Genomic DNA, 14,535 nt, shown 5'->3' with positions numbered 1-14,535 from the left:
ATCCCCAGAAAGAAAGCATCCAGATGCCCCAAGCTCTATGGCCTCCCCAAGATACACAAAGAAGGAACACCACTCAGACCCATAGTCAGCTCCATAGGCTCACCTCTACAGACTCTTGCCAAATTCCTTGCCAAACAACTTCAACCCTACACAGAATCCATCACCTCACACGTACAAAACTCACTCCACTTCATAGAAAAAATAAAGAAACAAAACCTACAACCTAGCGACCTACTCGTGAGCTTTGATGTCATAGCCCTCTTCATCCATGTGCCTATAAAAGAAGCCTTGACAGCTATCCAGAACAAACACAACCCCATTAAACACATCCTGGACCTGACCAACCACTGCCTAACCAATACATACTTCATCCATAATGGACAAAGATACAAACAGATAGAAGGAGCACCCATGGGATGCTCCTTCTATCCCCTCTCACCCGTCATCACAAACTTATACACGGAACATTTTGAAACTAATGCCTTAGATAAATCTGAACACAAACCCAAACTCTGGCTTAGATATGTGGATGACACTTTCGTGATTTGGCCATACGGGAAAGAAAAACTGGACAACTTCCTCACACATCTCAACAGCCTACACCCCAAAATACAATTTACTATGGAAATAGAAGCTAACAACTTCTGTTTCTGGACAGCCTAATCTACAAAAAGCCCAATGGCTCCCTAGGACACACCATCTACCGGAAAAAAACACACACCAACTGCTACTTAAATGCACAATTCCATCACCACCCTGCACAGATCAACTCTGTAGCCAAGACTTTCACCTCCAGAACCAGACGCTTAGCTGACAAAGACCACCTGAAAACTGAATTACACACTCTCACAAACATATTAATCTCCAACGGATTCCAAAGAAAAACAATTACCAACCTAATCCAAAGGGAGACTCCCCCCAAGAACCGAGACACAGAACAGGACAATGGCATCGCCCTCCCCCCTTACATCAAAGGCACCATAGATAAAATCAGCAAAATTCTCCACAAACACAATATCAAGACAGCCTTCAGCACTGACCAAAAAATAGCCAACATCTTAAGAAACCCCAAAGACAAGATCCAGCTAGAAAACCAAGGAGTCTATGAAATACCATGCAAAATCTGCCCTGCCACATACATTGGACAAACTAATAGGAGAATAAATGCATGCATCGCAGAACACAAGAACACAGTCAGAAAAAAAAGAAAAAACTTCCTCCCTTTTCCAGCACCTTAAAGCAACAGGACATGAAATTTATTTTGAAGGAACCAAATTAACCTCCAAAACAGAACACTTCAACAAGAGAATAATTATGGAAGCCATCAAAATAGAGAAACACCTCCACAACATGAATAAACATGATGATACCTCCCGCCTACCACATCTGGAAACCAGTCCTAGTCAACAAACGAACCCCACCCACCACCCAGGTCATTACAACACAAAAGAACAACATAGCCAGCACCTCAGCCACAAAGGATGATATGAAACAGCCAACCAATCTACAAACATCAACTCCATCTGACCAATCAGGATGCAACCACACAGCCAATTAACCCACTTACAGCAACAAAGCACTCCACACATCCCAACCAAGATTTATAGAAAGACGATAGCTCTGACCACGCCTTACTCTTATTCTGTGTGTGCATGTGTATGTATGTATGTATACACACACACACACATACATATATATAGGTATTGATTCACAAATCCTTGGATTAGATGTGCTGTCCACTTGCTGCTAATAATTTTAGGAACAAACTATGTTTTTACATGTGTAATTTAGCTACACACCTCAATACTTTTGCAAATCTGAAGATACAGTCTTAGGTAATATTTAGGCCTGGTTCCAACTGCTGCTATTTCCGATTTGCTCAGGAATGTGCTTTGCACACATGCACACTTAATGCGTGCTACGTATGCATGCACTGTACTAAAAAATGCTTCTGCGCATGAGCAGCATCAAAAACAAGATGGCGGCAGTGCTGCTGCCGCCACAAGAACCAGTTCGGGGACTTGGCAGGCCAAGTTACTACCTATTCGTAGGAACCCACCTCTGGTCACAATGTATAAAGCACTTACAAAGGTTCATAGGATGGCTATTGTATTTAAATGATCACTAGAGCAAAAAGAGATCTAGAGGAAAAAATCTCAATTTTTGTAATTCAGATATTATTAAAAGATATTATACAGTAAATAATATTGTCTAATATTTTAACCGTATCGCTATATTAGAAAAACCCCATAAGAAATGTTGTAATCCCAGCATGAAGCATTTGGCTTTTATTCAATCCATTTTGTTTTCCTTACCTAACCCATACGGCTTTAACAAAGTTATTATTACTCCGGGATCATAAATTGGCAGAGGTGCTTACAGCTCAAATCAAAGCTACAAATCCAGTCCTGTCTGAGATCAATAAGCGAAAGTTTATTACTGGTGGATAAAGCAGAGAAAGCAAGTCTGGTGAGGAATCCAAGTTCTCCAAGGAACTTTGTTCACAAAGTCGGATCAGAGAAATTATTCTAGTATTTGAGTACCCTCAGGCAGGGCTTAAATACTGGAAATATCCTGCACTCATTAGCTGTGGTTATCAGAGCCTAGTTACTTAAAAAAACAACCTGAGAAGATCATCCTGCCTGAGGCTAATCACTCTGCAACTTCTCTCTTTTTCTGCCTTTTCCTTCCACTGTAATGGAGATGATGTTCATTAAGGCAGGCGCTCTTTCTTGACTCGGGCAGCCGAGTCTCTGCTTAGAATTCAGAATTCTCCAGGACTAGAATCGGGACCAATGAGGGCCAGCCAAGCTCTATGATTCATGTTGTTCCTCATCACTTAGACTGTCTAGGGTCGTGATGGCATACCTATGGCACATGTGCCACAGGTGGCACGTGGAGCCTTCTCTGCGCATGTGCACCCACCGCACATGTGCATGCACCTCTTGCCAGTCAGCTGATTTTTGGGTCTCTGTTGTGCATGCAGGAGACACATGCACATGCACAGGGGAGTTGGGGGGTTGCGTACATGCGCAGAGGGTGGGGGGAATGTGGTGTGTGTGTGGCAGCTCCCTCCCACAGCACGTTTTTGGTTCCAGGAGGCTTCAGGGGGGGCTGCTATGTCCAAATTGGGGCATGGGGATGGTCGTGCATGCATGGAGGGGAAGGGGAGCGTGGGATGGTCACACACGCATTGTTGCACGCATGTGCATGCTTTCGGCACACGAGGACAAAAATGTTAAATATCACTGGTCTAAGGCTTCATCTTGCTCTCCTTCCTCCTGTGGGGGGAACTCCCCTATCGAGAGCATAATGCTCTTTCGCCCAACTGACCAGTACATCCTAAAGATAGCTAAACTGTGTTGGAGCTTCATATACTAACGTTTCATTGGAGAAGAAGGAGAGTGGGTTGGGTAATTGCCTCAGTCTACATCATTAGAGGTGTTCTCCATTCCTTTTGTGAAGACTCTCACAAAAGGTGAATAAGAAAAATAGCATGGGTTACACTCAGATGATTCATTAAGCCACAAGCAACTGAGTTCAGGCAATAAACTAAGTCATAAATTCATAATTTACAAATCATAATGGCTGAGTTCACAGTATATAGTAAGCCAACCCAAAAAGACCACTTGTCCACTTTTTCACTTTACTGCCCTGTGCTACTATTTCTTACCTGAGGCTTGTTCTCAGTCTCCTACAAAGGCATCAGCTGATTAATTGCAATTTAACCATCCGATTGACAGAGTGAAAGTGCTGCATTGACACCCACATAGATACTTACTGGAGCAGTGATTAGTGTGCAGTATGGCAGGCTAATTCTGCCGACTGCCAGGAGTGCAATCCTGACAGGGGTCAAGGTTGACTCAGTCTTCCATCCTTCTGAGGTGGGTAAAATGAGGACCCAGATTGTTGGGGGCAAGATGCTGACTCTGTAAACCCTGTAGAGAGGGTTGTAAAGCACTGTGAAATGGTATATAAGTCTAAGTGCTAAATACTATTGAATGTATGCATGCTGGATCCTTTCTCCTTTGCTTGATATCATCTGTCTGGGCCCCAACTCAAGGTGACACTGGAAAAGTGGGCTTGGGACCAGCTGTTTCTGCAGTATTTCCCACAATGTCCCCGAATATCACTCCCATTTAAGTTTTGTAAAATAGGCATGAAAGGTAATTCAGTCCTAGCAGCCTGCTGTCTAAAATTGTATTGCTGACACCTCAAATGCTAAGCAGCATTTTATGCCATTTCTGCTACTTGGTTTTATGGAGAACTGCAATAATTTGAGGGCTGAAAATGCAGGTGCAAAAGCTATGCTTTTCCAGACAAAAACTCTGGTCCTGGATACAGGGATGTTTTAAATTGGTTCTTGGGGACTGTGTGGGATGGACAATAGAGGATGGGGAAAATAGCAATCTTAGCAGAATCAAAGCTTTTCAAGCCAACCTGAGAAAAGTTTCCACTGTCAGTGTGTGTGTGTTGTGGTTGTGTGTGCTTGCACATGTTTATGCATTTTGTTTCATTTTTTTAGAAACTGCAAAGGGTTCTCCATTTGTGCTGGCATTCAGGGCAGGGCACAACTGTTTTCACTTAAAATGCTGCTGAAAACAACAGAGTAATATCATTTCATTTTGAGTTGAGCAGATGAAAGCTATCGTGTAAGAAACTAAGTTAAAACTAAGAACCTCACAGTTAAAAATCAAAGCACCCCTCCAGGTCCACTTTCATTCCCTTATGGGATGGTGCAGTTCTACCCACTTTGAAACTCTCTCCTCCCCAAAATATTGGGTGCAGCTGCTGACACCCCCCCCCCAAAAAAGGTTGCCCACCCTTGCTCTAATGTGGCAAATGACTTAGGATCAGTGGTGGGATTCCAGTGTCGTGGGAGCGGTTTGATGGGCATGGCATGGTGTAGCGGGTGTGGCAGGGGAAGGATACTGCAAAATCCCCATTCCCTGCCCCCCAGCTCTGTTCTCCTGTTCAGGACAACAAAAAAAGATCAGCTGGGAGGCAGCAGGGGTGTGGCCAGCCTATTTGCCAGTTCTCCAAACTACTCAAAATTTCTGCTACCGGTTCTCCAGAACCTGTCAGAAGTGGCGGAATACCACCTCTGCTTAGGATGCTCAACGATAATGTTTATTATACATAATATTTTTGTTTTCATAAAACCCAGTAAAAGAACTCTTAATTCTGCAAAATGGAGTTAAGTGGTTTCTTTCTTGGTTGTTGAAGGAGGCCGGCTTGACACTTTATTATCCTTGTTGAGTTTTGAAGCATTCGTCATTATTGCACCTGTTTTAAACTGAGTGCGTGTTTTTAAGAGCCATACAGGTGTTTTAAAAGGTAGCAATGTAATGATTTTGTCTTCCTTTCGAAGTAGAGTAAATACACATTGGCAGCCCTAGGAATGTTTTGTTATACTTCTGCAACAGTTATCCTTTAATTTGAACGTTGTCTAGTAAAATTCTACTATAGCATTTGCAGTCTTGCGGTAAAAATTATATTGACTACGATTATAGCTGTGGTAAAAACAAAGTTGATTTCCCCCCCCTCTCTGTTTTCTTCTGCTTTCAAGCTGCAGTTGTCTGTGTGACTCTCCTTAATCGACTTGAAGGAGATCAGATCAAAGCCTCCCATGAAGTTCTAGCGGAGTATCAGCGACGACCTCAGCAACTGATTGCGACGTTGATCAAAAAACGCCTTGGGCTGATTAATGACAAGGAATTATTAGATAATGCAGTGGTCTAAAGTATTGCGAAATGTGTGAGCCTGTAACGGCATAATATTCATAGACGCAAATTATGAATGTTAGGTATTAACACTGTTGGGTTTTTGTATGAAGCACAAGAACAGGAAAAGAGTGGATTGAAAAACAATTTCACTGATACTTTGAATTTAGTAGGAGGAAAAACTAATTTTAATTATGAATACATCATTATTTAACCTACCAGAACATACTGGATTATGCTTGTTGCCTTCAGAAGAATTTCCTGCATTATTAACTATGGTACGTAGAATTAATATTAGTTACGGTAAGTACCAGCTGAAGGCAAAGAAAGGAATTAAGCTAAGTGTTTAAAAGGTATGATTTAAAGCCCAACATGTTCTATACAAGTGCCCTTCACTGGGAAAGATCAGTCTGGAACATTTCAAATATCTGTCCATAGGTTGTTTCAACTTAGGTATCCTAATGATGATTTTGGATCGAAATTATTATAGACTGTTAGCTGATGGCATGAGATCATTTTAGCAGTCATCACACAAGTCCTGTTCATTCTACTAAGATGTTAACTGAATGTTAACTTCGTGATACCATGTCATTTACGGGACAATATAAATAATGATCATTGAAAATGCCAGACTTAATCCTAGCTGAATCAATATGTCAAGAATCCCCCTAAGTTGGGGGAGGGGGCTTAATTGTCTCCTATATCTGTAGGAGGGAGCCAAGATACTTCTTACTGTATATCTCAGGTGACAATTTGTCACTAGATTCAAAAATAGGGCTGCCATTCCCATGTGTTACGGCTCAGCATAGCTGCAAAATGAGATTAGAATGTGATTTCCTAACACAGTAGGTAACATTTTATTTTAGACACCTGTCAAGCATTGATCAAACAGCCTTAAAATATTTAAGCAGAGGATGTCAATGTATGGCAAGCTCAAAGCAGCACAGAAAATGTACCTAGTACATGATACTATGATCCAAATTGAAGAAGGAACACCCTGGCGCTGATTCCAGTAACTATTGGGTGACGAGCTTTGTCATGACAAACCAAGAGAAAGAAGAAGCAAATCCTGCACATTAGAGATGCAGAAATGTGATCAGAAACTGCTACTGACAAATTCTGACTGTACATTTGTCTGCTACTCAAAACCCAAGAATGGAGAATCATAATCCTTTCTAAATGGAAGAAAGTGCTTAAAGAAAAGCTGTATTGAGTTGAATCTGAGAACTGCCTCATCTTATAATAATTTTATAATACATTTATATAATTCATTGTTTCATGTATCACAATGCATCTGTTGAAAATTTCTGTTAAAAAATCAGTTAGTTCATGTGGTAAAATAGCTCATAAAAGAGAGTGGGGGAAAACTGCTTAAGAAAGTATTGTACTAGTGATCGTGTGTTTAATAAATATTTACAACATTTTTCTGCCAGTACTTTTTCTTTTAGTTTTTGAATGGCTCAGAGAGAGAAGGATAATCTGAGCTTTGTGACTGCCATTCCAATCAACTCCCAAACTCACCAGTCATTTCAAGCTGGAAATTTTGCTAAAGTAATGTCTATGTTCACATGATATGTTTAACCAGGTTAAAAAATCTTATAGCAGAATTTTGGTCTAGGCTTGTGGCTATTTGGGAGGAGGAGGTGGCTTAGTGTATCACATAATCCCGATTACTAGTTCACAATGTAATGAACTGAGCAAATTTTGAAACGAAAAAGCAATTTCAAGTTAAAGTAACATTGATCTACTTTTATCTGACAAACAGGAGAGTACAAAGATTTTCAGTGCCCAACCATCTGAGTAGCAATGTGTTCCAGTGGTAGGAATAAAAAAAAATTACTACCGGTTCTGTGGGCATGGCTTGATGGGCGTGGCATGGCATGATGGGTGTGGTTTGGTGGGTATGGCTTGGTGGGTGTGGCAGGGGAAGGATCTCCATAAAATCTCCATTCCCTCCCGATCAGCCGGGATTCGGGAGGCCGAGAATAGATGGGGGTGGGGCCAGTCAGAGGTGGTATTTACCGGTTCTCTGAATGACACAAAATTTCCACTACCGATTCTCCAGAACTGGTCAGAACTTGCTGAATACCACCTCTGATGTGTTCCCTCAGACCACTCCATTCAACGTAAATGGGAAAGAAAGTGAATAAGTACCTTTCATATGTGCTCTCTTTAACACATTGTAATTACATACATTTTTTTTGACTGCTTGACAAAAAAATACGAATAGGGTAAACTTAATGGATCTTTGATTAATGGGCTTTGGGTGCAATGGAGAAAATTTTTCATGTTTTTGAGCATATCTAAAATCTGGTTTGCCATTTTGAACACCCATAAAATTTCATTTACCATTTTATTCATGCATAAAGTACATAAAACATATTGAATATACATGCATAAAACCTTATTTGTATTTAACAGACGTCCTGATTTAATGAACATTGCCTTTAGCCTCATTTGTCTGTTAAATCAAAAGTTTATGATGATTGCTGTGAGTAACATTTACTCAGCTGCAGAGGTGTGATTCCTTTTTCTATTTAAGAGTCACTACAAAGACTGATAGCCTGTCAGCATTTTTTTTTCAACTAGGCATTTTTTACAGCAGCTTGAAACATGGTTGGCTATAATGGCAGGATTGGGGGAATGTAGCAGGATATTTTTGAAACAAGCAGAAGTGAAATTGAAGAGTTGTATCCGTTTTCTCCTCCTGTTTATGAGGGAATAGCTATGCTACTAATGGCTTTTTCCCCTCTAGTGCCTGTTTTGAAATGGGAGTTCCCTTAACATATATTCTAAACTGAAATTCTATGGAGAGAAAGTAATAGTTGCCTTCAGCTGAGCAAGCAGGGAGAGAAATAAGAAGGAGCTCCTGCCAATGGGGAAATAAGATTGCCCACAAAGGCAGAATTTCAAAGCACCGCAACTCGCTCTGCTGCAGTTTCAAACACAATGGAGGTGAGCCAGCAATAAAACACACTCAGCTACCACCTACATAATAGGGTCACAAAGGTCTGGATTGTTTTGGAATGGGTGCAGAATCCTCATGTGGAAATGCTGAGAGAATAATAGTACTTGGCAAAGTTGCTTACTTATTCTTTCACCATAAACATTACAGAAAGGCCTATCTTACTTGGACTGCAGAAATACAGGAGATCATTAGATGGTAGCAGAGGGAGTTTCCTATATTTCTTTGCTGCCATCTAGTGGTTATCCCATTTTTTGCAGCCTAGAAAGGGTAGCCGGTGTTTCTCAACCTTGGCAACTTTTAAGAAGTATGGACTTCAGCTACCAGAATTCCATGTTGAAGTCCACATATCTTACAGTTGTGAAACACTGCCCTAGACACAGTTCCATCAATTTTCCTTTAGGAGGTTAAATCCCACTGCTCTCCTAGGAAAAATGAAATATCCTGGGAAGGCAGAACATTATATTTCCCTGGATAAGAAATGGGGGAAACATGTTTTTAGGCAGGAAACAGATTCACTCTTAATAGCCCCCCACCTTTCTCAATAGGCCATTAGGGGCCCTGTGCTAGTCTACATAACAAAGATACTAACAAACTCATCACATGACATCTGGGAAGAAGCAATGCTCAATCAAACTTGGACTCAAAACACAGCCTAGAGAGTTGCCCCTGCATGGCCACATGGGAGTCTGACAACCAATCAGAATACATTTCTTACACAGGAACAGGAAACAGAGGTGGGGCTGAATAGAGAGTATAAAGCCAGGAACTTTCAGTCCTTCTTTCTCTTTTCTTTTTCACCCAACATCTGGAAGCATGTGATCACCTTTTTTGTTGAGGACCTCAAACCATGTGGTCCTGTCCACAATTAAACCATCTTTCCAAGCAGCCTCCATGTTTCCAGGGTCTTTTTCCCCACTTGGAACTGAACCCAAAAGGACATTTCTTCCAACATTCCTTCAGGAGTTAAATGTTTGATTTTGTGCCTGAGTAGGAAATATTTAGGAGAAAGGCATGATATAATTTCCATTTCTTATAAGCACAAATGAATATTACTTAGTTAGATTTAATAGATACACAACTGGTTCTGATTATTTGGATGGGTGAACAAATACTTTTGGCAATATAGTGTAGATTCAGCGGAAGGTAAGTTTTTCATTTCACTTTCAAGATTGCACGACAATGATAATATATTCACCGGGACTTTTGGTAGACTTGCTCATTTCTGTGATTCATCTCTTTCCCCAATTGCAAAATTTGAGTCATTCAAGTCATTTGTTCAGGGGCATGTGTAGAACTGCCTGAAGCTTTGTTCCTGCCACAGGGTTAGATCATTTAATAATACTTCAATGGGCCAAAGGAAATGTACTCTAGAACCAGAAATAAACCCATTTTCCCCTCCGTTGGACATTTAAACTAGACCTTGGAGCCTACAAAGCTAATGTCAAAGATTATTGTACTAATGAGCCTTTTGCCATGCAGCAATGAAAAGTCTAATTTGCGTACAGTGATTTCAAAGAACCAAACATCTATCACAATTCATGGAGTGCATGAAAGTAGTTTCTTTCTAAAGGGTTAGGTAGGAGTGAGATGTACTTTACAATCTGAAAACCACTGTGCTGCCTCATTAACCCAACAGTGCCAGCAAAGCCTGTAATTCCAAATATTGTCATTCGGGTTTTATTTTCATCAACAAAAGTATTTCAGGAGTGGCTTTTTAAACTGTGAAATGTACACAAATATACTATGGATTCCAAGCATAAAGATAGTCTTGTCTGTCTACATAAGAACCTGAGGGGAATGGTAGTGAGGAACCAGATCTAGCTTCATAGGGTCTAGGACAACTTACCATGGCCAACTCACCCCAAAACAGCTTGCCAAGGGATAACAGTTACACTAATATCAAAGAAATGGTGGAATAGATGCAAAAGGAGGAACAAAATGAAATGTGAATGACAAAGATTAAAATAATGTTTCAATTATTTTAAATAATTAAATTGAATGGTTGATTGTCCTATGGCAAGTTGTCCTTTGGCAAGTTGGCCATGGTTAGTTGTCTCACAGTGAGTTGGCCCTAGTGAGTTGGCCACAGTGAGTTAGCCGTGGCAAGTTCTCCCAATCCAAGCTTCACATGCTCTCCAAGGCACATCTCTTCCTTCTGTGTGTAGGTTACATACATGACTGAAATATGTTTGACTTGCTCCTCTGGTAGAACTCACATATTCTATAATGTGACTCAAATCACATGGCCTAATTCATGGGTGTCAAACTCAGGGCCAATGAGCCACATCTGGCCCAGGGGATGCTTAGCTCTGGCCCATGGAAACAATGAAGGATCAGCCCATGGTGCCTCTGCCAGTGAAAACGGAGCTTGGAAGGGATGCAGGTGGCCCTCCTGAGCTCAATTTTCACTGGCAGTGGGTTGCAGGAGATCATCGCAGCCGAAAACAGAGTTCGCTGACAGAGCGCTCAGGCCACTGTAGGTGTGCCCGATATGAGTGATGTCAAGCTGGTCATGCCCAACCCGGCTCCCTAAGGTCAAACACAATCCTGATGCAGCCCTCAATGAAATTGAGTTTGACACCCCTGGCCTAATTCATAGGGCTATGCTGGGTTTGTGCCTCCCAGCACAGTCGTCCCAGTGCCAACCCTTATACACTCTGCATTCGTTACAAGGCCACCAAGTTGGAAGCAGATTGGGGATATTCAAGGAGGAAAGCTCCATTCATGGCTGTAGGTCTTGAAGACAGCATCTTGCCTCAAATAGCTAGTTGCAGGGAACAAAATAAGAAAAGATGATTTCTCCATCTCCTGCTTCCAAATAACCCAAAAGTATTTTGTTGGACATATAAGAAGCAAAATACTGGAGTCAGTATTGATCTTGGCCTGATCCAGTTGGGCTGTTCTTGGATTCAAACGGTCTTGTCAATATCAATAAATACTAGATTAGAGATGAGTTTGCATGACACACTGAACCATAAGCTGGCTAAACACATAGTAGCCTAATGAAGTGTGGAAATTCTGATTGCATGGTTTGTATATACTTCAATGTATTGTGCAAACCCAAGCCAGTTAGTTAACTCATGGTTAAGTAATCTATGATTAAGTAAATCACTATTCAATTAAATACAGGGACCCTTCTTCCCCAAACATGCTCAAAATGTAAAGAAGGCAATATCTGTAGAAAATAAACGTTGGGGGAGTTTAGTGTTTTAAAAACTGTCCTAAACCCCACAGCCCTGTTTGACATCAACATGTGTATCCATGGATGTTTTGGGCAACCAGCAATAATTGAAACAGCATTCAGGATTTCTCAGCCAGAAAACGAGACATATCAGAATTGAATAGGCAGCATCACTCTTGTTGCATCTTATCCCAGAAGTTCTAGTGCCATGCTGTTTACATAAAATCTATGGTTCACTGAGCCACAGTTTAATCTGTTCACTTTATTGCTTGGGTTCATACATTATCTAAGATATTGTAATCTAAGTACATTGGCTGAGCTTAAATAACACAAATCAACCAGCATCATTTTAACCTGGGCACAAATCAGCCAGTTCTTCAACTCCTTCTTGGACTTCGTGTTCATTTAACCTCCTTCTTTCATTCTTTCCATTAAGCTGTTTCTCTCTTGCCTTGTGCTTCTGTTGTATCCCAGCTGGCCATCTGGCCTCTTGCCATCTGTTTCCTAGGTGGCTGCACTTCAACTCTGCATCTTCTCACTTTTAAGGCAGTCATCTCAAAGGAACATATTTTGTTAAAGATTAAGAAGTTACAGCTTACAACAGCTATGGTATGTGAAATATTGAACGATTTTACAGTTAATAAGTTATATTACCCCACCAATTCTTTCCTGGAAAAATGCGCAGGTGCCCCTCAGATATGAGCTAGTATTTTTGGTGAAACTAATTGCAATTTTTAATCTATAAAAATGTAACTGAATGGATGATTTCACTGTTTGTGTACCAAACACTCCAATTCCTCTGCTATCATCTAGATCAGGGGTCCCCAACCTTTTGGGCACCAGGGACCAGTTTCATGAAGGGCTTTTTTTCCTGCAGATATGGGACAGATGTGGTTCGTGCCTTGCCTGGACCTTCTGCATGCACAAATGGGGCTTCACTCATTTGCATGGCCTGGTTCCTGGCAGACCGTGGACTGGGGCGAGTCTGCAGCCCAGCGGTTGGGGACTCCTGACCTAGATGGTTAGTGACCCAAATCCTCCTTATATAGAAGACTGCAAACATCATGAAAAGAAGATAGAACTTGCATAGTTGTTGGATACGCCTGTACAAAGCCAGAGAGATGATTAACAAAGTAAGATAAAAACAGAATTATAAAGGAATAAAGGAAGGAATCAAAGAATAGCTTCACAAGGTCTCATTGTTACAGTTAACAATGATACATTATGCTGCAACTTTCCCAATGCACAGTACTTATGTTCAACCTTGATGTACAGATATGAAATTTTGCAATACAGGCATCTTCCATAGCTGAATGAAATTTACGAAATAAATATGTTGATGGACATATCTGATGGATATGTTGAGCAGCTTATCCACAGTCATCAAATAATTACCTACCACCACCATTTATTAATTTCAGAAAATCACTAAATAATGGAAAATAAAATACTATAAAGTGGCCAGGCAAAGTCATGTTTCAAAAGAGAAGAGTGCCTTCCTATGAAAAGAATTTCAAAACATTTCCAAAGTCCAAAGATGGTTGTGGTAGGAAGCTTTCACCTGTAGGAATCTCAGCAGGCTTAATATTAACAATGCAATTCTTAAAAGGTAAAGGTTCCCCTCACACATACGTGCTAGTCGTTCCTGACTCTAGGGGGCAATGCTCATCTCCGTTTCTAAGCCAAAGAGCCAGCACTGTCTGAAGATGTCTCCATGGTCATGTGGCTGGTATGACTAAACGCCAAAGGTGCACGAAATGCTGTTACCTACCCTCCAAAGATGGTTCCTATTTTTCTACTTGTATTTTTACATGCTTTCGAACTGCTAGGTTGGCAGAAGCTGGGACAAGTAACGGGAGCTCATTCCGTTATGCAGCATTAGGGATTCGAACCGCTGAACTGCTGACCTTTCTGATTGACAAGCTCAGCGTCTAAGCCACTGAGCCACTGCATCCCATGTAATTCTTACATCCATTATAATAGCAATAGCACTTAGACTTATATACCACTTCATAGTGCTTTTACAGCCCTCTCTAAGCAGTTTATAGAGTCAGCCAATTGCCCCCAACAATATGGATCTTCATTTTACCCACCTCGGAAGGATGGAAGGCTGAGTCAACATTGAGCTTGGTGAGATTCAAACTGCCAAATTGCAAGCAGGCAGCAGTTTCATTCATTCATTTTCATGCATGCATACATTCATTTATTCATTCACTCATTCTTTTCCCTGACTGCCCAGGGTGGCTCTCCTTATTTGATCAGTACAAGAACTGTGTAAAGCTAGGCTGAGAAAGTACAACTGGCACAGAGACACTCCTGGCACACTGCCATTCCATAGCAAAATAATTTGCAAAGATTTTAGCGCAGAAAGTAGCCCTTAACATATTGAAAAGATGACTGAAGATGCCAATCAACCTGTTGCAAAAGATCTACCATCAGCAGACTGGTCATTATTTTTGTTCATGGAAACAGGATGCTAAATTATGCCACTTGCAAATATCTCAGCCATTCAATTAGTTCAATTAGCTCCGGTCTTTTGACTTATGGCACATCCAGTGTGGCTGTCCAGTGTCCTAGAGCAGTGATGGGCAACCTTTTTGGCGTGGTGTGTCAAAAATCGGCAAAAAATCGAGCATAACTCGCGTTGTGTGTCACTTCGACAA

The 14,535-nt window shown here is 41.0% G+C and overlaps 1 protein-coding gene across 1 annotated transcript in view; it reads left to right on the top strand.

Moving 5' to 3' along the window:
* The window catches only part of UPP2 (uridine phosphorylase 2), a 46,437-nt gene extending 39,291 nt beyond the window's left edge, over positions 1-7,146 (top strand). The window contains exon 7 of the mRNA XM_087710289.1: positions 5,570-7,146. Coding sequence (XP_087566415.1) covers positions 5,570-5,742 — 173 coding nt within the window. The 3' untranslated portion in view covers positions 5,743-7,146. The remainder of the gene's footprint in view (positions 1-5,569) is intronic.
* The last annotated feature ends 7,389 nt before the right edge of the window (positions 7,147-14,535 follow it).

This window comes from Thamnophis sirtalis, unplaced genomic scaffold (assembly GCF_051295495.1).
Source record: "Thamnophis sirtalis isolate CommonGarterSnake01/CBP01778 unplaced genomic scaffold, rThaSir2_p1.2 scaffold_1, whole genome shotgun sequence".
Classification (NCBI taxonomy): Eukaryota; Metazoa; Chordata; class Lepidosauria; order Squamata; family Natricidae; genus Thamnophis; species Thamnophis sirtalis.
This window is presented reverse-complemented; position numbering and strand designations above follow the sequence as displayed.